Raw genomic sequence first — 27,419 nt, 5'->3', positions numbered from 1 at the left:
TTATCCAGTCGCAGTACATTTTAATGACCAAAAGCATGACATTTCTACCTTTAGATTTTGTGGTATAGAGAAAGTCAAGATATCAGACAGGGGAGGTGATATTAATAATACTCTGAGCAAAAGAGAATGTTTTTGGATTTTCACCCTCCAGACATTATTTCCTAAAGGACTTAATGATGAAATGCCTATGTATGTTATGTTGTGAATTTAAAATATGTTCCTATTCAAGATTACTTTGGTTTTTCGTATGATGTACCCAATGATTAATGAAAACTTGCTATGTCCTCGTTGTGATTTTATGGACGTGTTCGGTGCGTCTTGTCTATACACTTTTGTAATATTTGTGAAATGCCATATTGTTATGTTTGGTAGCACTTATTTATTTATTTTTCCTTCGCCTCCAACCCCTTTCCATACGTGGAACGGATGTGGGTGGGGCTAGGTCTACATAGAGGTGCTGTTTTCAGAAAATTCACAAAAGCTCTGACGAAGGCCGTTAGGCCGATACGTAAGCTTATTAAATATCAGTGATACTATCAAGAGCAGTGTGCGGTTTCCTTTATTTTCTCCTTCATCCTGTTTCAACTGTTGCCATGCACCTGTAACAAGATTGCTCAGATGTGCGAGTGCCTTTTGAATCTTATAAGATATTCTCCAAAATTGAAATATTCCAGATATTTATACAGTGCATTTGGCAAGTGTTAAGACCCCTTGACTTTTTCCACTTTTGTTACATTACAGCTTTATTGTCAAATTGATAGAATTGGTTTTCTTCCTCATCAATATACACACATGGATGACAAAGCAAAAAACAGGTTTTTAGAATTGTTTTCAAATGTATACAAAATAAAAACTGATGACCTTTACATAAGTATTCAGACCCTTTACTCAGTACCTTTCAGCAGTGATTATAGCCTCGAGTCTTCTTGGGTATGATGCTACAAGCTTGGCACACCTGTATTTGTGGAGTTTCTCCCATTCTTCTCTGCAGATCCTCTCAAGCTCTGTCAGGTTGGATGGGGAGCGTTGCTACAGAGCTATTTTTAGGTCTCTGCAGAGATTTTCGATAGGGGTTTTGTCTGGCCTCTGGCTGACATTCTGAGACTTGTCCCGAAGCCACTCCTGCTTTGTCTTGGCTGTGTGCTTAGGGTTGTTGTCCTATTGGAAGGTGAACCCCGCCCCAGTCTGAGGTCCAGAGAGCTCTGGAGCAGGTTTTCATCAAGGATCTCCCCTGTTCTGTGCTCCGTTTATCTTTCCCTCGATCCTGACTAGTCTCCCTGTCCCTGCCACTGGAAAAACATCCCCACAGCATGATGCTGCCACCACCATACTTCACCGTAGGGATGGTGCCAGGTTTGATGCTTGGCATTCAGGCCAAAGAGTTCCATCTTGTTTTCATCAGACCAGAGAAACTTGTTTCTCATGGTCTGAGAGTCCTTTAGGTGCCATTTGGCAAACTCCAAGCGGGCAATTGTGGGCCTTGTACTGAGGAGTGACTTCCGTCTGGACACTCTACCATAAAGGCCTGATTGGTGGAGTGCTGCAGAGATGGTTGTCCTTCTGGAAGGTTCTCCCATCTCCACAAAGGAACTCTGGAGCTCTGTCAGAGGGACCATCGGGGTCATGGTCACCTCCCTGACCAAGGCCCTTCTCGCCTGATTGCTCATTTTGGCCGGGCAGCCAGCTCTAAGGAGAGTCTTGGTGGTTCCAAGCTTCTTCCATTTAAGAATGATGTTCTTGGGGACTTTTTTAAAGCTGCATTAATGTTTTGGTACCCTTCCCCAGATCTGTGCCTCGACACAATCCTGTCTCTACGGACAATTCCTTCGATCTCATAGCTTGGTTTTTGCTCGGACATGCACTGTCAACTGTAGCACCTTTTATATAGACAGGTGTGTGCCTTTCTATATCATGTCCAATCAATTGAAATCACCACAGGTGGACTCCAATCAAGTTGTAGATGCATCTCAAGGATGGAAACGGGATACATCTGAGCTCAATTTTGAGTCTCATAGCAAAGGGTGTGAATACTTTTATGTGCCTTTTGGTGGGGGGGGGGGGGATTTTGTGTTGATTGAGTTTTTTTATTTAATCCATTTTAGAATAAGGTTGTAATGTAACAACGTGGAAATAGTCAAAGGGTCTGAATACTTTGCGAATGAACTGTAAGTATTGAAATATATGCCTAAGTAAGTTATGGTATTAAGACTAAACAGGATGTGCTCTAACCCTGCAGCTCGATTGGTTATACAAGGCTGCTATACTAAGCCTCGTAATGATAATGGCATTAGTTATTATTATAATGATCATAATAGTAGTAATAACAATTAGAAGATCAAGAAAAATGAGTTATTGTTATTATTTAAAAAAAATACAATTGAACAATTTGGAACAGTGTAAACACTAAATAAATTATAATTAATTTCAGAGTGTCTGTTCTAATGAAAAAGTGTAAAACCTTTATTACAGCATAGCAAATATTAAAAACAGACACATTTGTGAAATTGTTTATCAGGTAGCCTATATATTGTAGACCTAATTAAGTTGGTTTCCTCTCCTCAATTTACTTAGAACATTAAGGCAAGGGCTATTTCTCATCTCCTAACTCTGATGCTGTCTCCGCCACATTGTTCTCAACACGAATAAATGAAATCACATTTTATTTGTAACATACGCCAAATACAGCAGGTGCAGACCTTACTGTGAAATGTTTACTTACAAGCCCCTAACCATAAAGAAAAAAAATAAGTAACAATAACGAGGCCATATACAGGGGTTACCTGTACCGAGTCAATGTGCTAGGGTACAGGTTAATTGAGGTAATATGTACATGTAGGTAGGGTATAGTGACTGCATAGATAATAAACAGTGAGTAGCAGTAGCGTAATATGCAGCTGGACTTTGCTATTATAGCAACATGGTCTAGGAAAAGGGCTGGAACAGAGCGCTGATGTTTCAGAACCACGGACAGGGACTGCTATCCAATGTGGGAGAAAGCGCTTTCGTTATAATATAATTTTTAATTATTGTTGCACCATTATTCTTATGTAATAGAACCATATACAATTTCAGTAACACATGTCTTCGAGTGATTGACTGTGCCTTCCCCACAGCCTCCACAATGATTTAGTCCACTGAGACGGCGCAAATCACCCAGTGTCTTGTTTGCCATGGAAAAAATATATTTTAACGCTATATTTGACTTTTTGTAGCAGGTTAGCAGAATTTAAGCAGCAGGTTAGGATAATTAACATAGCAGGTTAAGAGAATTATGTTAAGGTTAGGAAAAGGGTTCGGGTTAGCTAAAATGCAATGTGTGACGTTAATTTGACAAGCTGGATCCCTTCTAGCCATGGCCGGGCCGGCCCGCCCCACTTCCCGTTCCCGCTGCAATTCAGCACCACAGCAGTGGAAGGAGGACACTCTAAGTGGCCACAAAATGAAGAAATTCTAAAACTGATGTTGGACAAGCAAATAAGTTATCTAAATAAACATAATTCGTTAATGCTGGTTCATTGAGCGAGACCTTATTTTACAATGCTTTTGTGAAACGAGGCTTGCGCCATGCATTTATGAAAGCACTTGTTTCCAACGCTCAAATTCTCACGGTTTTTACATTTCTACTTGATGATGTTAGTAAATGTTATGAATATTGTAACTTGAAATATGGTGGGGTCGTGGCTTGTGTCGTTATATATATGTGTGTGTGTGTGTGTGTGTATATGTATGTATGTATGTATGTATGTATGTATGTATATATGTATATATGTATATATGTATATATGTATATATATATATATATATATATATATATATATATATATATATATATATATATATATATATATATATATATATATATATATATATATATATATATATATATATATATATATATATATATATATATATATATATATATATATATATATATGAATGATTGTGTGGTTTATTGATAACTCTGTTTCCTACTACAGGCAGTTGGCTACCTAGTGATTGTAACGCTCTGATGTGAATCATTTGTTTCCAAGTGCTACTGAATAAGCTCAAGTTAAATGCACATGATACGCATTATTAGTCTATCAATCCATTCAATCACAGTATTTATACTATACATGACACGGGCGACATGTGGATCTTGCCTAGGGCGGCAGCAGAACTACTAGGACCGGACCTGCCGAACACAATTTGCCTCGATTTGACTCTTTTGGGAAAAGAATCCCGTATCGGCGGCCCACTGGAAACGGGGATAATCAACACAATCTTCACCAATTTTACCCAGTCGGGGTACACTTAGCTGAAGTGAGGACTTTGCGTCTTTTGCTTGAAGCACGCACACACCGTACTCTAATTTCCAAGCAGTTTTAACATTTATTAGCCTATGAAATATATTTGGAGCACATCAACTGGTATTTCCATCAATGAATAAAAAGCATTATTTTGGAATGGACATTTTGGGGCCAGCAATTTTATTTATCGGCTTAAAAAAAGAAAATGCTGCCAAAAGCCATCGTTTACCAGCTTACGGAAACCAAGTCATAAAAATATCTGTGGAAATAATTATAAGAAATCTCTTGATTTTTTACAGTGATGTTGGAGGGTAAAGGCAGATGTTGTTACTGGAGAACTAGTGCTTTACATTGAGTGGTTTATTCAAGGTTCCTTGACCACAGGATGTTCTAGTCTTTCATTCCCTGTGAATGTATTAGTTAGCGCTCCCAAAATGTAGACCGACGCACATGCACACATATTTGTGTTGAAGCCTCGAGTACTGGACCATGTTAGTGTCCGCCCTGAGATTTAAAGGTTGGGACTTCGATCCCTGGCCGAGTCTTACCAAAGACTGTAAAAATGGCACCCAGTGCGAGCGTCTCTCTGCTTGGCACTTGGCATTAACAAGATAGAATGGAGTTAAGGCCCTGTGACAGACTATTGTCCTATCCAGGGGGTGTACTTGTACATCAAGCTGACTCACACTACAGAAACTGACAAACTACTGACTGCAACTACTGCTCTGGTCTGCACCAGTTCTGGTCAGGCTCCTGCTCCTAAGAGCTGCTCCGGCTCGCAAAAGCCACCACTCGTGCAAGGCTACTTACTTTGATTACTGTAGCAGCTCAGCACTGTACTGTATTGTCAGTGTGTGGCTGAGGGTCAGGGGTCGACTAGACTATTGGACAGGAAACTTTTAATTACAGAAAGGACCAGTGTCATGTAGATCTGTAGGTCATCACTACACTACACTAAGTTATGTGTATGTTTCTTTGTGGCCACTGACTTGCAGGTAATCTCTTGTGCGCAATACTTGTTGTTTTTCATTGTCATAAGGTTCACATGGTGGCGAGTCAGATATTAGATGGCATATGTAAGTACCGGTTAATGCCCGAGCTTAACATTATGCATTTGGCAAAACAGTGTACCCTGTAGATTGATTGTGTGGGAATGATGCCAATATTTAGACCTTTTTTCATTATTCTACCATCTTAGAAATGATTAACTAATAACCTTAGCAAACATGAGTTTATTGTTGGAATGTCATTGTCACATTCAATGTCGTTTTTCCTCATTGTGCTCCGGTTGAGAGATGTTCTCAGAAGTGCAGGATAATTTTGCAGAAGAGGGATTTGACCAAGGAAGCTTTGCCAGATTGTTGGGAGCAATGATGTCATGTTTCTTGACGATTATTAATCGTCTTCTATTTAACTCAGCATTCTCTGATTGAGTTTCTCCTTACCAGTGCCCATTACCTGCAATTTCCTTGCAGACTAAGTGTAATATAAGATAACGTAAGATAATTTACAGGCTCCATCTCTCTCTGCTGCTCCCTGCATTAGTGTCTCTCTCACACACTTGCGCAGACAGACGTGCATGGACGAGGTAATGAGTCACTTTTTTGGACGTGGTCTCTTGTCTTGCGCTCTCGTTCAGACACACCCCCTGAGACAGATGCTTCCCTGAGTTGAAGCACAGCGCACAACAGTTCCAGCTGTACCGCAGCCTCGGAAGTGAGAAATACCCCAGTATGGTTTCAATTACAGTCACCAGTTTGATCATTTTTCTCTGAGAGCGACATTCGTGGAAGAAAACTTGAAGTGCTGACCATACCCTCCCTCTCTCCTTCCGACTTGGTTCCGTTCATTGGGTCAGTTCTTTTGGCAGAGCCTCTGCTTTTCAGGTCCCTTTGCGCCAGGGACGCTTGTTGATATCATACAGCTATGGAGTTGTCGGTTGTCCAGTCTGTAAAGAACATTGTAGGGATAGTGTACGATTGGGTGTGTTTGTGTTAGTAAACAGATTGTGCTACATGAGCGGCTTTCAGTCTGCTGGTATTCTCGTGATCCAACACACAGCTGTGTCCCTGAATGGTGACTGTGATGGCTGGGATGTATTAGCTCTGCTATGCTGTGCTCTCCCCTGTAGACCATGAAATGACAGATGGACAGAGCCAGCCTGCTGGGTGTCCTGTCCAGTGCAGGACGTCCTGCCCTGACGGCCGTTAGACAGGTGTATGGAGGTCAAGGTCGCAGGGAGGGGAAACGCGCTGATCAGTTCATGTAATTCCACCAAGGCTCAGGTCCTAAGCACTGTACTGCTCTGTCTCCAGGCAACATGCTCGAGGGGGTGGAGCTTGGGGATTCTTTTACTGGTGCCCTCGTGCCAATTACTAGACTATACCTGCCTGTGTCATCATGAAATGGGCCTGCCTATACCTTCCTCAGAATATGCAGAAGTATTTTTTTATTTTTTTTTATTTCCGGTGGTCAGAAGATTTACAGTACTGTACTGTATGATAGGAATCACTATTGTAATAATAACTATTTTTAATTGAGGCGATGGGTTTCTCCCAGCAACTGTATAGGGCAAAATGAGCATCAGCATCCCTCCTGTCCTGACTATCTCTTGTGTTTCTCCTTGTCTCTAGGTGGAGTCCTTCATATTAGACCAGGAAGACCTGGACAACCCCATGCTAAAGACTGCGTCGGAGCTGCTCCTGTCCAGCGCTGCCGAAGGAGCTGACCTCAGAACAGTGGACCCAGAAACACAAGCCAGACTGGAGGCTCTGTTAGAAGCAGCCGGTACGTATAGTACAGGGTAATTGCTGGCTTTTGGCCCCCTTGAACGGGAAAGCAGATTAGATAGAATTGCTGCCGGCCAAATTGACCGGGAGAAAAAACAATCCCTTTGCAAAATAATGCTTTTTATTCATTGATGGAAATATCAGTCGATGTAAATGCATTTGACCGTCATGCTTATCGGTCTATAGGTTCATTTTCAAAATTTAGTGGAATTAGATTGGGCTGTGTGTATTCGTTAGAGGTCATGTATCTCATTCATCGCACAGCATACAGAGCCTAATTTGAGCAGAATATCACTTGTCAGATAGCGCTAGAGCTGCTGCTGGAGTGAAAATTGCATTTACATCCCAAGTCATTGCTCAACAGTTATTAAAGCAATCGCATGTTAAGCCTTTTCATATCAGCTGTCTTTTTCTGTCCAGAAACCAAAGGCCCAATCCTAGTCATATTAACAACCCATCCTAGTTGTTGCATCTTTAGATTCCCCCTCGTTTCTAACAGAGATTTTCATCTGTCACATATGGAACCGCTTGTATCAGGTGTGCTGTTTAGAACTGTGTTTTCCCGGTAATTGCATGATGTTTTATTGGCTGCTTCATTACGGGAGTTGCATGTTCTGTTAAGATGAATTACCATGATGTTAATGTGATTTCTGTCATTTTGAGCACTGTGGGTGGACGTCGTAATGGGCCAGTAAATTAAAATCCTTCCGGACACATTGTCCGGTGCCACATTTTCCTAACGGAAACCCTGGTAGCTAGGCCAGTAGCACCATGATCTGACTCCTTCACCTAGTTTTATTAATGCCCCTGTTTTCAGACCTGCCCACATTTCGCACTCTGCCATGCCCACTATGCATTTGAAACCATGTTAAATTACAACAACGTTACATGGTAAGCCTGCCCAGTCGTATTCTCGTTATTGAATAGGACTGCTGGTCTTTTTTGATTGTTTGAATGCCGAAACCTGCTTGAATTTCCGCCCAATAGAGTATAAATTTAAGCCTACAATTTTGCTGCAATTTAGTTAGCAAGCCTGTGTCTGGTGCTCGTGTTTCTGTTCCTGCTACAGTGTTGGGACATGGCCCTGTAGGTGTGTGGAGTCGGCACGCTGCCAGGGAGAAATACCAACATCACAAACGCTAGTGCTCAACACCAAAAAAGATTCTACACTACACCCCTGCGTTTTATTTTTACTTTGCTTTGCGTCTGGTTGTTTTTATGGGTTCTGTAGTTCACCTTGTTGGACTGTCTATGGAGGGGGGAAAAATTCTAAATGATAGGATCAATTACAGTAATCAGTAAAGTTGGGGCGGCAGGTAGCCTAGCGGTTAGAGCGTTGGGCCAGTAACCAAAAGGTTGCTGGATCAAATCCCTGAGCTGACAAGGTAAAAATCTGTCGTTCTGCCCCTGAACAAGGCAGTTAACCCACTCTTCCTAGGCAGTCATTGTGAATAAGAATTTGTTCTTAACTGACTTGCATAGTTAAATAAATAAAAGTTGACTGCAGGGTGCTCACAGGCTAAGTGTCACAAGGCAATTATCAGACAGACCACAACTGTCTCTCTGGCCTCAGTTGAGCTAAGCTGAATCAGACCGTCAAAGCACTTAACCTTGGTCTGTCTGTATAGAGCCACAGTCATTGCTGCCTCTTTAGAGAAAGAAAAGCTTTCTGAAACAATTAAAGAAGTTAATTGGTCTGATTTGATATGCATGAAGCTGTGGATGGCACGGTGTGGTGTGCAGACGGGCAGCACGTTAGCTGGTCCCCAGCAAGCCAGCCAGTCAGGTAGTGCATGGCGAGCTGGTACAGGCTAGCCCAGCCCATGAGATGAGATGAGATGGGAGGTAGCGATGCTCGCTGGGACACCACGGGGGAGATTAACATGAACAATGGATTTCCATACAGCAGCAACAGCTCCCATCATGACTCAGCACTGGCCTTTAGTAGACTCTGTTGTTTCCGTACGTGTGTCTGCCTCCTGTCTATCTTTGTGTGTCTGTGTGTATGTGTCTTGGTGATTGTTTGTTCCTGTGTTTTTGTCAGTTCCTCTCTGTGTGGTGTGCGTGTCTGAACTGCTGCACATCTGTGTAACCAACCACGTGACACGTGCAGTGGTTTTTGCATACCATAGGCAATATTGGGCTCATTCTTCTGTTGATAAAGCCTCAACGTTGGCTGATCACCAGGCTCTGTTCCATTGATTCAGTGTATATTATGCACACACTTAGTCATGTGTTCAGTTTCCCCAATTGATATTATCAGAAACTATTTCTCCAATAGAAATCCCAGATCACACTTGTAGGCGATGTCACGTCGATGTTGGCTAGCTAAGCTCATCCGCAGAAACGCGTCATTGGGTCTAACGGTCATCTCACTCCAAACTGCAGATATGCAGGCCATCAAATCAAAGGCACAACTTCGATATAAACTGTTTTTGATGAGAATGAAACATAACATGTTCAACTACTTAAGACATTGGCTCGAGTCTAGGTTGTGCCTTTTAGATTTTGAGAAAATGAACAACTAAGGAATAATATTTCACTTCTCAAACCCCAAACCCCGGCCTGATCTGCTTTGTTTCGCAAGCGTTCCTGGAAGTCTCGCGATGTTGCGCCTCTTGGTTTAAAAACTCTTATGTTTCCTCAACACTGTTCAGCACTTGATAATACAGACAGAATGTGTTCTTTGCACTGTGTCTTTGAACATGTTGCATGGTTGGAACATGGGCTAACCTATGCCTGTTTTGTGTGTTTTTATTTGGCCCGGCACTAACTGTGGATGCGTTTGTGGTCACTGCGGCTGTGCTGTGAATGCTGGTGACCCTCGATGCACGGCCCTGTGCCTATGAAGGCATTGGTAAACTGTCCACTGCCGATGGTAAAGCCTTTGCAGATCCAGAGGTGCTACGCCGCTTGACGTCGTCCGTGAGCTGTGCGCTGGATGAGGCTGCGGCTGCTCTCACACGCATGAGGGCTGAAAACACACTCAACACCAGCCAGGCAGACAAGTATGTATCTCTTCTGCTCTAGTAGTCTCATACCACAAAGGTGCAGCACACCAGTAGAAATATGTTCTTGTCTAGGCCATATGTTTCCTTTGTGCTTTCTTCTTCCCCTCTTCATGAACAGTTGACAATTCCTTAGATGAAAACGTAACTGTGCTCGTATTCTGAATAGTTCACATTATTCATAGATGTTACCTTGTTCTCACAAATTCGATCAAACTTCTACTGTTTTACTGAAACGCTTTAAGGCACCATATTGGGCCAAATGCAGTTCATGAAATGCATGTACAGCTCTGCCCCGAGTGAGGCCTTTTTGTTTTCAACACTCTGTAACCTTGTTTTCTGACCTGCTGTTGATTTGCCCTGTGCAGCCACAGTCCCAGTAATTGTAGCAGTCTGGTTATTTTCAGCCGTAGCTTGGCGGAGGCGTGCTCGGACGGGGATGTCAATGCCGTGAGGAAGCTGCTGGATGAGGGGCGGAGCGTCAACGAACACACGGAGGAGGGAGAGAGTTTGCTCTGCCTCGCCTGCTCCGCCGGATACTATGAACTCGCACAGGTAGAGTACACACACACTTTAAATACTTTATTGAATCCCCTATTCACATTACATGACAAAGGACTCAACAATTTCAAGGGCCGTTGACCCAAGGAGACTCACAGGAACAAAAAGCACCTTCTCCTCCACACAGCTAGGCTGCCCCTAACCGCCAGGACAGAGCAGTACTGAGGCAATTGCCTTGCTCTGGTCTTAGGAAGGCCTGCAGTCTGGAGACCATGTACAGTAAGCCTATGTACGTGGCTGAGACTGCCAAATATCAGTGCCACCAACCTGCGTCTTTATCCCAGGTTGTGTAGGAGTGATATGAGAGGCTGGTATTTTAGGAGCATGTCTGCAAAAGCCTGCTCCTATCTAACAGTCGAATGAGCAGCCCACTTCCAGAATCAGCACCTCCCTCTGGCCTCCCCCACAGCAACAATCTCTGGCTCATTCAGCATACAAGAAAACACATTATCATCAACATCAAACCAGGCTCCTCTGATACACACACACACTGTCTCATCTTTGTATTTTGAACTACTCACGTAATACAGCTAGCATTGCTCTGCCTTGCTTTTAATCCGTAGTTCCATCTAGTTCTGTAATCCAATACAGTTGTATTCAAATTAGGGCTAACCCCAATTATTCGACTGTTGGTTGTTAGGCTGTTGTGTGTGTGTGTGTGTGTATACAGTGAGAGGGGGAAAAGTATTTGATCCCCTGCTGATTTTGTACGTTTGCCCACTGACACAGAAATGATCAGTCTATAATTTTAATGGTAGGTTTATTTGATCAGTGAGAGACTTGTAGTTGGCCACCAGGTTTGCACACATGTCAGGAGGGATTTTGTCCCACTCCTCTTTGTAGATCTTCTCCAAGTCATTAAGGTTTCAAGGCTGATGTTTGGCAACTCGAACCTTCAGCTCCCTCCACAGATTTTCTATGGGATTAAGGTCTGGAGACTGGCTAGGCCACTCCAGGAACTTAATGTGCTTCTTCTTGAGCCACTCCTTTGTTGCCTTGGCCGTGTGTTTTGGGTCATTGTCACGCTGGAATACCCATTCACGACCCATTTTCAATGCCCTGGCTGAGGGAAAGAGGTTCTCACCCAAGATTTGACGGTACATGGCCCCGTCCATCGTCCCTTTGATGTGGTGAAGTTGTCCTGTCCCCTTAGCAGAAAAACACCCCCAAAGCATAATGTTTCCACCTCCATGTTTGACGGTGGGGATGGTGTTCTTGTGGTCATAGGCAGCATTCCTCCTCCTCCAAACACGGCAAGTTGAGTTGATGCCATAGAGCTCCATTTTGGTCTCATCTGACCACAACACTTTCACCCAATTGTCCTCTGCCAATGAACATCTGAATGATTCAAACTTCAGACGGGCATGTATATGTGCTTTCTTGAGCAGGGGGACCTTGCGGGCGCTGCAGGATTTCAGTCCTTCACGGCGTAGTGTGTTACCAATTGTTTTCTTGGTGACTATGGTCCCAGCTGCCTTGAGATCATTGACAAGATCCTCCCGTGTAGTTCTGGGCTGATTCCGCACCGTTCTCATGATCATTGCAACTCCACGAGGTGAGATCTTGCATGGAGCCCCAGGCCGAGGGAGATTGACAGTTATTTTGTGTTTCTTCCATTTGCGAATAATCGCACCAACTGTTGTCACCTTCTCACCAAGCTGCTTGGCGATGGTCTTGTAGCCCATTCCAGCCTTGTGTAGGTCTACAATCTTGTCCCTGACATCCTTGGAGAGCTGTTTGGTCTTGGCCATGGTGGAGAGTTTGGAATCTGATTGATTGCTTCTGTGGACAGGTGTCTTTTATACAGGTAACAAGCTAAGATTAGGAGCACTCCCTTTAAGAGTGTGCTCTAATCTCAGCTTGTTACCTGTATAAAAGACACCTGGGAGCCAGAAATCTTTCTGATTGAGAGGGGGTCAAATACTTATTTCCCTCATTAAAATGCAAATGAATTTATAACATTTTTAACATGTGTTTTTCTGGATTTTTTGTTGTTGTTATTCTGTCTCTCACTGTTCAAATTAACCTACCATTAAAATTATAGACTGATCATTTCTTTGTCAGTGGGCAAACGTACAAAATCAGCAGGGGATCAAATGCTTTTTTCCCTCACTGTGTGTGTGTGTGTGTGTGTGTGTGTGTGTGTGTGTGTGTGTATATATATATATATATATATATATATATATATATATATATATATATATATATATATATATATATATATATATATATATATATATATATATATATATATATATTAAAATAGTAAAAATAAAAACCCTTCAATGAGAAGGTGTGTCCAAACTTCTGACTGGTACTTTATAGTTCTCTTAGCTTACTTGAGCTTTTCTTGGTCACTACTGCCATATGTGTGTGTGTATGTATGTATGTATGTATATGTATGTGTGTATATATGTATGTGTGTATATATATATATATATATATATCCCTCACTGTGTGTATATGTATATATACATATACACACATATATATATATCCCTCACTGTGTGTATATGTATGTATGTATGTATGTATGTGTGTGTGTGTGTGTATATATATATATATATATGGCAGTAGTGACCAAGAAAAGCTCAAGTAAGCTAAGAGAACTATAAAGTACCAGTCAGAAGTTTGGACACACCTTCTCATTCAAGGGTTTTTATTTTTACTATTTTCTACATTGTAGAATAATAGTGAAGACATCAAAACTATGAAATAACACATATGGAATCATGTTAGGGTTTGTTCCTTGGTCCTTGTCAATCATTGGCTCATTGCTGAAATTAGCATTATGACTGTCTTTAATTAAATCATTCTAAAACCTGTATTAATGCAATTGCAGACAGAAGTTGACAATCAGGAACATAGCACGCATGTTTCCGAGTAAGTTCTGCATCAAAGAAAAGGTCCCATGTTATTTTATCAAACCCGAAGTCCAGCCCTAGTGATGTCACTGCCTACGTCATTATCTTTTACTCATGAGACCAAAACCATGCCTACACAGCTATATAAACAAGGCTTTTGGTGTGTTATCTAAAAGCTTAGCAGTAAATGTCCAAGTTGATTTATAGTGGAATGTCTGACTTGTCTTGTCTCCTACACTCCCCTGCAGAGTTCTGTCTCAGTCACACATTTCTCAGAGGGGTCTCTTTATAAGAGGCAGAGAGAGAGAACTAGAAAACTATGGAACAATAATATACTGCTCAAAAAATAAAGGGAACACTAAAATAACACATCCTAGATCTGAATGAATGAAATAATCTTGTTAAATACTTTTTTCTTTACATAGTTGAATGTGCTGACAACAAAATCACACAAAAATAATCAATGGAAATCCAATTTATCAACCCATGGAGGTACACTCAAAATTAAAGTGGAAAACCACACTATAGGCTGTTCGAACTTTGATGTAATGTCCTTAAAACAAGTCAAAATGAGGCTCAGTAGTGTGTGTGGCCTCCACATGACTGTATGACCTCCCTACAACGCCTGGGCATGCTCCTAATGAGGTGGCGGATGGTCTCCTGAGGGATCTCCTCCCAGACCTGGACTAAAGCATCCGCCAACTCCTGGACAGTCTGTGGTGCAACGTGGCGTTGGTGGATGGAGCGAGACATGATGTGCTCAATTGGATTCAGGTCTGGGGAACGGGCGGGCCAGTCCATAGCATCAATGCCTTCCTCTTGCAGGAACTGCTGACACACTCCAGCCACATGAGGTCTAGCATTGTCTTGCATTAGGAGGAACCCAGGGCCAACCACACCAGCATATGGTCTCACAAGGGGTCTGAGGATCTCATCTCGGTACCTAATGGCAGTCAGGCTACCTCTGGTGAGCACATGGAGGGCTGTGCGGCCCCCCCAAAGAAATGCCACCCTACACCATGACTGACTCGCCGCCAAACCGGCCATGCTGGATGTTGCAGGCAGCAGAACGTTCTCCACGGCGTCTCCAGACTGTCACGTCTGTCACATGTGCTCAGTGTGAACCTGCTTTCATCTGTGAAGAGCACAGGGCGCCAGTGGCGAATTTGCCAATCTTGGTGTTCTCTGGCAAATGCCAAACGTCCTGCACGGTGTTGGGCTGTAAGCACAACCCCCACCTGTGGACGTCAAGCCCTCATACCACCCTCATGGAGTCTGTTTCTGACCGTTTGAGCAGACGCATGCACATTTGTGGCCTGCTGGAGGTCATTTTGCAGGGCTCTGGCAGTGCGCCTCCTGCTCCTCCTTGCACAAAGGCGGAGGTAGCGGTCCTGCTGCTGGGTTGTTGCCCTCCTACGGCCTCCTCCACGTCTCCTGATGTCTCCTGGTAGCACCTCCATGCTCTGGACACTACGCTGACAGACACAGCAAACCTTCTTGCCACAGCTCGCATTGATGTGCCATCCTGGATGAGCTGCACTACCTGAGCCACTTGTGTGGGTTGTAGACTCCGTCTCATGCTACCACTAGAGTGAAAGCACCGCCAGCATTCAAAAGTGACCAAAACATCAGCCAGGAAGCATAGGAATTGAGAAGTGGTCTGTGGTCACCACCTGCAGATCCACTCCTTTATTGGGGGTGTCTTGCTAATTGCCTATAATTTCCACCTGTTGTCTATTCCATTTGCACAACAGCATGTGAAATTTATTGTCAATCAGTGTTTAAGTGTTCCCTTTATTTTTTTGAGCAGTGTCTATAACCTCATAATGTATATATGTTGTTAATCTGTAGTCTAGGACCTTATAAATGTAAGGAGGGAGTGGTCTTATAACCCTTCCCCTTCTATTAATACAACGTAAGCATAATCAATTATTTGGTACAGCCCCAATCATGACCCCTAGGTGAACCTCTAACATTGTAACCAAAAAAGAGATGTGTTCAGCAAATCAAAATGTTATATTTGAGATTCTTCAAAGCAGCCACCCTTTACTGTGATGACAGGAAGTCATCTGGAATGCATTTCAATTAAAGGTGTGCCTTGTTAAAAGTTTATTTGTGGAATTTCTTTCCTTAATGTGTTTAAGCCAATCAGTTGTGTTGTGACAAGGTAGGGGTGGTATACAGACGATAGCCCTATTTGGTAAAATACCAAGTCCATATTATGGGAAGAACAGCACAAATAAGCAAAGAGAAACGACAGTCCATTATTACTTTAAGGCATTAAGGCCAGTCAAATCTTTTTGATTACTACATGATTCCGTATGTGTTCTAGTTTTGATGTCTTATTCTACAATGTAGAAAATAGTAAAAATAAAATCCCTTGAGCTGGTGTCCAAATTTTGATTAACCACATGACAATCATTTTGAGATATGCAGACTTATTATAAATTAAATTTAAACTCTTCCTCAAATGTGCATATGAAAACTAACTGGCACTCAGATCGGTAGAAATGGTGAGATAAATTGGCATTCCACATGAGGAAGTTTGCTGACTCCTCGTGTAGCCTATTACCGGCCACTTCAGGAGAGTAATAGCAGAATCTCCGAAAGCCAGTAGGAGCCAAGGAGAATGGTCGGGACAGGTTTTGTTTTTTCCGGTTATCTTGATCTCTGGCTCCCTCTTGAGTCATTTGTGTCTTATTTAATAAAACAGTGCGCTTAATGCTTCAGACAAGCTCAATGCATATAGTGGATTTTATTCAAACATATATGGTGTCTGTGTATGAAAAATGACAATCGATTGGTTGAAAGAACATAATAGATCATTAAAATGTTCTACTGCTAACCTGGGGCTTTGTGGTTGTGCCTGGGTATCTGTTGCAAGCACTGATGTTGTCTGTTCTCCTGCAGGTCTTGCTGGCCATGCACGCTAACGTTGAAGATCGGGGCATCAAGGGCGACATCACGCCCCTCATGGCAGCAGCCAGCGGCGGCTACGTAGACATTGTCAAACTGCTCCTGGTACATGGGGCTGACGTCAACGCACAATCCTCCACAGGTAAATACAACAAGTCACATTCACTCAATCCAGACAGTCTCATACCCTGACTACACCGCTCGCGTCGCAAAATAAATGTAGAAATCTATGTTATTCAATTATTGCACCCACACTGCTCTCGCGCGTCAACGAGTGTCTGCGTTGCCAAGGGCTAAAATAGAAGTCCTTTCTATTTCTGACGCAGATCGCGCTGCAAGTCCTGCCTCTCCCATCTCCTCATTGGTTTATAGAAGCAGGTCCCATGTGCCATCTCCTCATTGGTTATACCCATGTGGGTGATTGAAAGACAAACTGTGTTGCCGGTCATCGTGGTAATACTATGAAAGTGTAGATGCGATCACCATAAAAGTTAAAAGATGAAAAAGCCTGGAAGGAGGAGAGATCACTAGAAACGATTCGGTTGACCGTTTTATGTGTGGATTAATTGTCGGAGTAGAGGACCTTCTGTATTTCAGGTAAAATAACTCAATGTTTATATCCCAGGGAAAATTAGCTAGCAACAGCAAGCTAGCTAAATAGGACAAATTAGCTTGCAAGTGCAAGATAACTAGCTAAATTGCCATAAATGTTTAATGCTTTTCGACCTGTCCCCAAATTAATGTAATTGGTTCAGACTTTGTTTTGATATTTTAACCTGTGTGTCGTGATCACGTTTGGTGTAGGGGGACAAAATACATATGCACGAAGGCGCTTGCGCGCAGCCGATTTGGGTTCCATGTCATACTTTCCCACCACATGCAGTTATATACATCTGCTATGAATGTCCACACACACTAACACTCTGTCCTTGTTCTTGTCAGGTAACACAGCGCTGACGTATGCGTGTGCGGGCGGCTTCCTGGACGTGGTGAAGGTGCTGCTGAAGGAAGGTGCCAACATTGAGGACCACAATGAAAATGGCCACACCCCCCTGATGGAGGCGGCCAGCGCGGGACACGTGGAGGTCGCCCGTGTGCTCCTGGAGTACGGTGCTGGAATCAACACACACTCCAACGAGTTCAAGGAAAGTGCTCTTACGCTGGCCTGCTATAAAGGTACGTCCTGGACAATGAACCCTTTACCCATGCATCAGAGCGATCGGGAGTCTTTTTCTAGAAATCCGTGACTGAAGTGATCTAATGTTGTCACATATGTTGAAAAAGTATAAATGTTAAACAGGAATTGTAATTGTAGGGAAGAAGCACCCAAAGCATTGTTCCTCTTGTTCCCACACACAGGGCACCTGGACATGGTGCGCTTCTTGTTAGAGGCTGGGGCCGACCAAGAGCACAAGACAGACGAGATGCACACAGCACTCATGGAGGCTTGTATGGTGAATTGACACATGAACACATTTAGGTTGTGCAGCACTATTAAATTGGACAAGGTGCAGTATGGCTGTGCACGTTGGTGAACCCTGTTGTCTCTGCCTCTCTTCAGGACGGGCATGTGGAGGTGGCGCGGCTGCTGTTGGACAGCGGGGCGCAGGTCAACATGCCTGCTGACTCATTTGAGTCTCCGCTGACGCTGGCGGCCTGTGGGGGGCATGTAGAGCTCGCTGCCCTGCTGATTGAGAGGGGCGCCAACCTGGAGGAGGTTAATGATGAGGGATACACTCCACTCATGGAGGCTGCACGAGAGGGCCACGAGGAGATGGTAGCGCTGCTTTTGGCACAAGGTATGGACTTCTCTCTCTCTTTGACATAAACTAGTGCTTCGGTTTAGAGATTTTTCCCTACTACAGATGTAGGATCTTTATTTGATCACCATTTGTTGCTGAGAATTTTCCAACACTGCAAGAAATGCAGATGAGCTTTGTGATTTACATAAATCCACTGAAAACCCACACTAGCACAGTTATATTAACACTATTGCACTTTTAGGTATCCTTCTTTTGGCCAGCTAATAGCCTAAACACAGATCAAGCAACATTATGGACTTAAACGTTTAAATCCTGTTGCTGTAACAATATACTGAGTGTACAGAACATTAGGAACTCCTGCTCTTTCCATGAAACTGACCAGGTGAATCTATGCTCCATTATTGATGTCACTTGTTAAATCCATTTCCATCACTCTAGATGACAGGTTAAAGAAGGATTTTTAAGCCATGAGACATTTGTAACGTGGATTGTACATGTGTGCCATTGAGGGTGAATGGGCAAGACAAGATTTAAATGCCTTTGAACGGGGTATGGTAGTAGGTGCTAGGCACACTGGTTTGAGTGCTGCGTTTTTCATGCAACGTTGCAGTTTCCAGTGTTTCCTGTGTGTATCAAGAATGGTCCACCACCCAAAGGACATCCAGGCAACTTGACACAACTGTGGAAAGCATAGCAGTCAACATGGGCCAGCATCCCTGTGGAATTCTTTCGACACCTTGTAGAGTCCATGCCCCAACGAATTGAGGCTGTTCTGAGGGCAGAAGGGAGTGTGACTCAAGATTGGGAAGGTGTTCCTAATGTTTTGTGGACTCGGTGTAGGTCAAATTAAGATCCTACATCTGTATATTGTCCGTCCAAGCTTAGTGTTGAGGCAAAATGCAGAAGTCCTCTTTTGGAAATAAAATGAAGGAATGTAATCCGAGTGATATGAGTTTTAAGCTAATTTTCTTACGGAGTTAATGCAAAAGGGACAAGCTGGCTTTTCTAAAACAAATCGAGAAAAAATAATTCTGGGGTCAATATCCAACAGTAGGAATAGATTACTACTCCTTTAAAATTTGTTCCAGGCCAAATCATCTGATGAATCCTTGTCCCTCTGTCTATGTTGTCTCTGTTGTCTGCAGGTGCCAACATCAACGCTCAGACAGAGGAGACCCAGGAGACGGCCCTGACGCTCGCCTGCTGTGGGGGCTTCCTGGAGGTGGCTGACTTCCTCATCAAGGCCGGTGCCGACATCGAGCTGGGCTGCTCCACGCCTCTCATGGAGGCTGCACAAGAGGGACACCTGGAGCTGGTCAAATACCTGCTGGCTGCAGGTGAGCAGAACCTCTCCTAAGAAGGACAGCCTGTCTCTCTCAAACCAAACTCTACCAACCTCATTATTGAAATTGACTTGGCTATAAAAACAATAATTTTCTCAAGGTTTTCTTTATCCTGATCTCACACACAACCCTTAGTGTGTAATTTGACACTTGTGCTCTTGTCTTCAGGCGCAAATGTCCACGCCACCACGGCGACGGGAGACACGGCACTGACGTACGCCTGTGAGAACGGACACACAGATGTGGCTGATGTGCTGCTGCAGACGGGGGCTGACCTGGTGAGACCTCTCTCCGACCCTCTGTCCTGCCCTCATCTATGGGAACACAGTACATGTCAATACATAGCGTTTGCATAAGTGTGGGTGTGCTTCCCGAATGGCGTCCTAAAATATTCCCTTCATAGGAAATGCATTTGGGATGCAGCCAGGGTGTTTTTTAGATGCTGTATACATTGCTGCTTGAATAGGCTCATGTGTTTCTGTGTGCCCACTTGACTCACTTCTGTCTTTCTGTTTGTCTTGCAGGAACATGAATCAGAGGGGGGCAGGACCCCTCTGATGAAAGCAGCCAGAGCGGGACACCTGTGTACTGTACAGTTCCTAATCAGCAAAGGTGTGCCTCTGCCTCCTCCCTGTATAACAACCACACACAACCACACATTTGAACTTGAGCTGCAGACAGACACAACGATACATTCGTCTTAACACGTCGTAGTGTTGCTACTTTTTGCAGGTGTGCTTAGGTTGACCCTGCCCTTTGTCTCCCTCCCTCCACCAGGTGCTAATGTTAACAGGGCGACGGCCAACAATGATCACACTGTGGTGTCTCTGTCCTGCGCTGGGGGTCACCTGGCCGTGGTGGAGCTGCTGCTAGCCCACGGGGCCGACCCCACACACAGACTGAAGGTGAGTTCGCCTGTCCCAAGCTCCTGGGCGGAAAGGTCTCAGGAGAGAAATCTAATGTTAAGAATGCTGCACTGCAAGCATTATAATGGACTCCTGTAAAGACAAACCTTTCTGTTACTCCTATGAACACAATTGTTTCTTTATCTTTTTTAGTTGTCTTGAGATAAATTGTAACTTCACCCAAGAACCTGAGACTAATGGTAACGTGTGTTTTGTACATTTTTCACATAGGATGGCTCCACCATGCTGATTGAAGCTGCTAAGGGTGGACACACCATCGTGGTGTCCTACCTCCTCGACTACCCCAACAACATCCTGTCGGTCCCCACGCCTGACATGTCTCAGCTCACACCCACCTCCCATGACACCTCTCAGGTAGACTGCTGACTTGCCTGTAGACAAACATCTACTATTACAAACATGTTATTTGTCTGGATGACGTGTTGATACCAAATTATACTTTTATGTTATCTTACACTTTACCTTACCCAAACAGGCTCCACGAGTTCCATTCCAAGCCCTGGCCATGGTGGTGCCTCCTCAAGAGCCAGACAGGGTCCCCTCTAACATCACAACGCCTCCACCTGTCATCACAAAAGGTCAGTTCATACAATGTGCGTTAACAACAAATACGTGTCTAACTTTGTTAATTCCCTGGCCAAGAAGCCCACTAGACACCAGTTGACTGCACAAGGCATCAAAATGTTACAGGTAATGATTACTGTAATACTGAATGGTACAACCTCGTAGCTAACTGGTTCTGTTCTCCTGTGCGGTTGTCTCAGGCAGCTCCAAGCAGAGGCTGAGCCCCCACCTGGGTAGCCCCGTCGCTGCAGGCAGTCCAGATGCAGATCTGCTGCCCCCCTTCCACCCATACCAGCCCCTGGAATGCATTGTGGAGGAGACGGAGGGCAAGCTGAACGAGCTGGGCCAGAGGATCTCTGCCATAGAGAAGGCCCAGCTGCAGTCTCTAGAGCTGATCCAGGGAGAGCCGCTCACCAAAGACAAGATCGAGGAGCTGAAGAAGAGCCGCGAGGAGCAGGTGCAGAAGAAGAAGAAGATCCTCAAGGAGCTGCAGAAGGTGGAGCGCCAGCTGCAGCTCAAGACGCAGCAGCAGTTCACCAAAGAGTACCTGGAGGCCAAAGGCCTGAAGGACGACCCGGGTCAGCCGGGTCAGGTGGCAGGGGTGGAGAAGCTCGGCACCCCCCTGCCAATGCAGGCTGAACAGCCGGGCTTCAACACCGAGGGGGACGGGGAGTTCAACCACCACCACGATGGGCAGCTCCACCCCGCCGATGAGGAACAGGAGGATGACGATGATGATGAAGATGATGAGGACGAGGAGGATGAAGAGGTGGACTACGCCAAGCTGCCCCAGGTGGACACCATCCTGTACAGAGAGGCCCAACAGCCCCCGCCAACCTCTCCTCCTCAGACCCAAGGCCTGCAGGCCAGCTTCGTACCCGTCCAGTCCCTGGCCACCCAGCAATCCACAGACTTCAGCACAGCAGACTACCTCGACAGCCCTGACCTGCAGAGGGCGATGGTGAGCCAGCAGCAGATGCTGGGGCAGCATTTGACAGGCCTGGGACCGGGCCTTCTCACCCAGGCCCCTGACGGACTCATGGTAGCCACACCCGCACAGACGCTCACAGACACGTTGGACGATATCATGGCAGGTGTGTGAGCAGTTACTGTAGACTCTGGTTCATCTCTTTCCTTAGTTCTTCTAATAACTATAAATAGTGACAGTGTTCCCTCCCCCATCCATTTCCTTAATACTCAACATAGTTTCAGTACATTTTAAACAGAATTCACAAATGGTCTTGATCCTTAAATTCTGTGATACAATTTGGTTATAATTTGAAAGTTTTGTCTTATTAAAACCTCTTCAGACTACAGTGCCTGAAATCAGGCACTAGAATTACTGATATTATGTTTATATTATGGGGAGTGCTTACGCCTCGATCACACCGATAGCTTTATTGCATTTTGGTACACCAGAAGTACATCCATTTCCAATGGAAATTTGCGTTTGCTTTGCAGCATTGTGTTGCAGAGGCAGTTGCAGTGCGTTGTGTGGTGCATATGTTGGATTTATTGAACGTATCCGTGAAACTGTACACGTTGGCGGCCTGACAGAAATGTTAGCAAAAGGTGAATGTCTAACGTTTGTTGCACACATATCCAGATGATGCTGCATACCATTTTGCGCAATGACACTGTAGATGTGAACAAGGCATCAGAAAATTCTGGTACATCGCAGAGCGATATGAGAGCGCTCGTTGCATTCGTCTCGAGCACACAAATCTGTATATATAACTTGTATAGTTCTACGATAAAGAATGAAACCTACAGACTTCCTTAAACCTAAAATAGGTACAGAAGTCATTTTGTGTGGAAATCAAAAGTTTCGTTACGTCGGAGGCGAACACAAAACATATGTTCAGAACGAAGAAAAATCCCTTTTCACTGTGCTTTTCCCGTTGTTAAGGAAGACGCATGCTGTTTAAATGTCCAAAATGTTAAGATGTTCACAAATGTAGCACATTTTGAATATCACTAATGTCTTGATATGTTTGGTGAAGTAATAAAGAAGGTGAAATCTTTTGGGTAGGTGTTTCTAAAAGTAATTGTAACCATATATGGACATATAAAGTATAAAAAGGCTTATTCATTCACATGTCATGGAGGGGGGTGGACACTACAACATTATTGAAAATATTTCCCTCTTGCTACCATAGCAAAACAGTACAAAGGGGCTGTCAGCTCGAGAGGTTTTAACAACTCTCTCCCTCAGCAGCAGTGAGCAGCAGAGTGCCTATGTTGAACACGACAACCTCGCCCACACCCACAGCACAGACGCCGATCGACGCAGATTCCCCACCCTCCATGCTCCCCCTCTACCCCTCTGTGGACATCGACGCACACGTACGTCACACCACTTATCTAATAATACACTGTGATAATACACACTGCTTAAGCTAATAGTAGTAATACGTGTTGTTTCTGATCAGGAAAATAACGCTGACTGTATCTCTTCTCAGACGGAGAGCAATCATGACACCGCTCTGACGCTGGCCTGTGCAGGCGGCCATGAGGAGCTGGTGTCGGTGCTCATCGCTCGCGGGGCTAACATCGAGCACCGGGATAAGAAAGGTACACACTCCATACTTTTGTCTTTTATATGTTAGTTGTAGCTTTAGTTTTGTAAATGTGTCAATTTTAAGAGAACTTGATCATTTGTCTGTGGGAGTCCATATCTGTGTATGATGTTGGAGAGTAATCTAAGTGTCTGTCCCTCTGTCTGTCCCTAGGTTTCACCCCTCTGATCCTGTCTGCTACAGCGGGTCATGTTGGCGTGGTGGAGATCCTGCTGGATAAAGGAGGGGACATCGAAGCCCAGTCAGAGAGAACCAAAGACACACCTCTCTCCCTGGCCTGCTCTGGAGGAAGACAAGAGGTGCTGCTCTGCATTCAACACCACATCAGTGACTTGTTATAGGATCAGAGACCAAGTAAAATGGCTGAACTATGGGCTCTTAACTGGCCCAAACTGCTGGTTGCTAAACTAATACAAGGGAGCTGCTGGATGAAATCAAGTTCAGAAGTGTTCAGTAGTGTGATCAGAACTGGCATCTCTCAGACCATAGACAGCCCGATTTGAACCACCCCATAGAGAAACAACAGTCCGGACAACCAGACACCAACTTCCTGTCTGGACCAGTTTAACACGCCATACATTTAGAAAAACAATGTGTTCTGTGGATTGAATAACTTGTGGTCCATTCCTTCCAGGTGGTAGAGCTGTTGCTGCTGCGTGGGGCCAACAAGGAGCACCGTAACGTTTCAGACTACACTCCTCTCAGCCTAGCCGCCTCAGGAGGCTACGTCAACATAATCAAGATCCTCCTCAACGCTGGTGCTGAAATCAACTCCAGGTAACCACAACCAGCCCTCCCTGCCACAGTTTGTTTCCATGTGCAGGCTGCACCTCTGCCTTCATCCCAATCTCAAAGTGGAACGGACAGGATTTTAGCAACATGAAATCTTATTAAATCAGTTGAAATACACCCCCAGGAAGAATATGACACCTTTCCTTTACATTTTATGACAAGCAAGCACTTAAATGGTCATTTTCATGTTTTTATAAATTCATAGAATGTTTGGGAATGACATATAGAAAGGCATTTGTTAGCCGTCGTGCGTTTGGACAATTAATAGACACTGCAGTAAATAAAACCGGAAAACTGTCCAGGTCCGGATTCTACGCACACTGGTGCGCCATAGCCAATCAGAGCTACTGTAGGCCTATATGCAAATAAGCCATTTGCCACATAGGCCTGCCGTCATTCACTTAGAACTGGACTGTGTGTTTACAGGCAGTAACAATAGCGTGACTTTAGATCTTTAGAACACATTCACTAAAAGCCACAAAGACCAGAATGGATTTCTGCAAATATGTAACTAACATGAGAGTTTGACATTTTGGAACTTCACAATCTTATTGATCAAACAACCATGAAAAGGTAGGCTCTCTTTCCCTCATTGGCCTTTGCACATCAACAACAAGATCAACAACTAATGCTAGCCAGAGCAAGATGAGCTAAAATCTAACATTCGATAAACCCTCAACTTTTTCACCTAGATGTCTGTCAAAATTGCGCTCATAAATAATGGGTAATAGTAGCCTGCTCGTCCTTCTGTAGCTTGCCTGTCATTGCATGCTTGTCCCAACCTATGTTTTGACAAATGAATGTGAACTTGCCTGCCTGCCCGCATGTTTGATCAATGGCAAATATATTTGATTGACAACTAAGAGATATGCTAACTGTGAATAAGTCGTTCAAGTTCAGTATAGCTAGCTAGCTATCAAAGTGATTCACATTTCTTGCTAGCTAACCAAATGACACCTGCAGCATCTCTAGCTGTAGCCACCGAAAAATTATATGGGGGGAGAAGACGGTCACTCATCCACTCCTCCAATGACATGGCATCCTCCCAGCACCTAGCTAGCTAGCGTTAGGTGCCGTGTTTTTAGCTAGCTATATAAATAGATACGCTAGCCCAGGGGTGTCAAACTCAATCAGTGCACGGACTATATTGAAAAAACACAATTTCGTGAGCCAGACATAGCCTATTTGATTTTGCAAAACAATTTGCGTGCAACTGCGACCCAAACTAGCCATTTGTTTTATTCGAAAAAACATGGCCCTTTTATTAATGTCTGCTGATGTACATAGGATGCTGTATATAGCATTTTAACATATTAAAACAAGATAAATATTTGTCCTGCCTTTGCTACTATACTTGCAGATGTGCATAATATGCTGCAACCCTAATTAAGAAATATTTAACTCCAAATAACAAAATTGTAGCTATAGGTTGTTGTAACATTTAAACTTAACATATATACACTTCCCATTCAAAAGTTGGGGTCATTTAGAAATGTCCTTGTTTTTGAAAGAAAAGCACTTCATTTTTAAAATAACATCAAATTGATCAGAAATACAGCGTAGACATTAATGTTGTAAATGACTATTGTAGCTGGAAATGGCAGATTTTTAATGGAATATTTGATCATTAGAAAACCCCTTTGCAATTATGTTAGCACAGCCGAAAACTGTTGTTCTTATTAAAGAAGCAATAAAACTGGCCTTCTTTAGACTAGTTGAGTATCTGGAGCATCAGCATTTGTGGGTTCGATTACAGGCTCAAATGGCCAGAAACAAAACTTAATTCTGAAACTCGTCAGCCTATTCTTGTTCTGAGTAATGAAGGCTATTCCATGTGAGAAATTGACAAACTGAAGATCTCGTACAACGCTGTGTACTACTCCCTTCACAGAACAGCGTAAACTGTCTCTAACCAGAATAGAAAGAGGAGTGGGAGGCCCCGGTGCACAACTGAGCAAGAGGTCAAGTACATTAGTGTCTAGTTTGAGAAACAGATGCCTCACAAGTCCTCAACTGGCAGCTTCATTAAATAGTACCCGCAAAACACCAGTCTCAACATCAACAGTGAAGAGGTGACTCCGGGATGCTGGCCTAAGTGACCCCAAACTTTTGAACGGTAGTGTGTGTTATATTTATTTATATATTTATATTTATATTGCACTGAATGAATTACTGGTGCGGTTGTATGCTGCATTGCTATATGGCGCACGCAAAATATAGCTATCGTAGTTGACTAGCCAACCTAGACTACCGGTACTGCTCAAATGTTGCTGTAATAGGCCTAAATGTTTCTCTTTTGCATGGTGTTTTGTTGCAGATTTCGTTTTTTTGGTTATTGTCAAGTTTTAAAAACCGAAGCCAGACTGCATCATTTTAGTAGACTTGCTCGGACTGTCCCTCCGCTGCTCGTTGTAAACGGGACACACGAAAGCAGCGCAATTGATGTTGAATTCACTGATGCGAGCGCATCTGGCTGTAATTTCATAAAGTAGATGACTCAACTGTTGATTCATTTATACTCGCTTTTGTCTCCTATTCGGCCCACGGGCCTTGTTTGACACGTGCGCTAGCCTATTAGTCACCATATGACCGACTTGTGATCTTTGCCCTTGCTAGTTTGATTGTATTGACATTCCCAGGCTTAGTCTGTTTTTGTTCTAAATATTCAGTCATTGAAACAGTGCATCCCGAAAGGATTGTGGCAGCAAACAATGTTCCAGACCAGTTGTGATTTACAAGCTGATAAATCTTTTTCGACTACCAAGAAATGTATTGGTGAATTATATGAATCATGCATTGAACTGCGTCCATCTATTCTGCTCACAAAGCCTTATTGTACGTCATGTAATTTTGTCAAAAGTAACCTATTTTTAAAACCTCTTAAAGGTGGTTTTGAAGCATATTTTTGACTGATATTATGATTGTTTGTTTCATATCTGCAAAGTAGTTAAAACACTGTCAGTTCCACTTGAACTGTTTGTGTTATCAGCCCTTATCCCTTGCTTTCCCTGCTCCCTGTCTGTTT

At 43.7% G+C, this 27,419-nt stretch overlaps 1 protein-coding gene across 8 annotated transcripts in view; it reads left to right on the top strand.

The window, feature by feature from the left end:
• The window catches only part of LOC106567420 (ankyrin repeat and KH domain-containing protein 1), a 68,874-nt gene that overhangs the window by 13,683 nt on the left and 27,772 nt on the right, over nucleotides 1-27,419 (top strand). For 2 of the 8 annotated variants that reach the window (XM_082960210.1, XM_082960207.1), the window contains exons 2-19: nucleotides 6,923-7,076; nucleotides 9,930-10,086; nucleotides 10,479-10,641; nucleotides 16,422-16,569; nucleotides 17,370-17,603; nucleotides 17,787-17,881; nucleotides 17,989-18,226; nucleotides 19,336-19,527; nucleotides 19,702-19,811; nucleotides 20,058-20,145; nucleotides 20,311-20,438; nucleotides 20,670-20,813; nucleotides 20,935-21,037; nucleotides 21,224-22,117; nucleotides 23,239-23,369; nucleotides 23,486-23,597; nucleotides 23,756-23,901; nucleotides 24,237-24,379. In XM_082960210.1, coding sequence (XP_082816336.1) covers nucleotides 6,923-7,076; nucleotides 9,930-10,086; nucleotides 10,479-10,641; nucleotides 16,422-16,569; nucleotides 17,370-17,603; nucleotides 17,787-17,881; nucleotides 17,989-18,226; nucleotides 19,336-19,527; nucleotides 19,702-19,811; nucleotides 20,058-20,145; nucleotides 20,311-20,438; nucleotides 20,670-20,813; nucleotides 20,935-21,037; nucleotides 21,224-22,117; nucleotides 23,239-23,369; nucleotides 23,486-23,597; nucleotides 23,756-23,901; nucleotides 24,237-24,379 — 3,380 coding nt within the window. The remainder of the gene's footprint in view (nucleotides 1-6,922; nucleotides 7,077-9,929; nucleotides 10,087-10,478; nucleotides 10,642-16,421; nucleotides 16,570-17,369; nucleotides 17,604-17,786; nucleotides 17,882-17,988; nucleotides 18,227-19,335; nucleotides 19,528-19,701; nucleotides 19,812-20,057; nucleotides 20,146-20,310; nucleotides 20,439-20,669; nucleotides 20,814-20,934; nucleotides 21,038-21,223; nucleotides 22,118-23,238; nucleotides 23,370-23,485; nucleotides 23,598-23,755; nucleotides 23,902-24,236; nucleotides 24,380-27,419) is intronic. The other 6 variants (XM_082960212.1, XM_082960208.1, XM_082960214.1 and 3 more) reach the window with 5 other exon arrangements.

The sequence above is a fragment of the Salmo salar genome, chromosome 13, assembly GCF_965601325.2.
Source record: "Salmo salar chromosome 13, fSalSal1, whole genome shotgun sequence".
NCBI lineage: Eukaryota > Metazoa > Chordata > Actinopteri > Salmoniformes > Salmonidae > Salmo > Salmo salar.
Note: the sequence above shows the minus strand (reverse complement) of the source record. Positions and strands in the feature narration are given on the sequence as shown.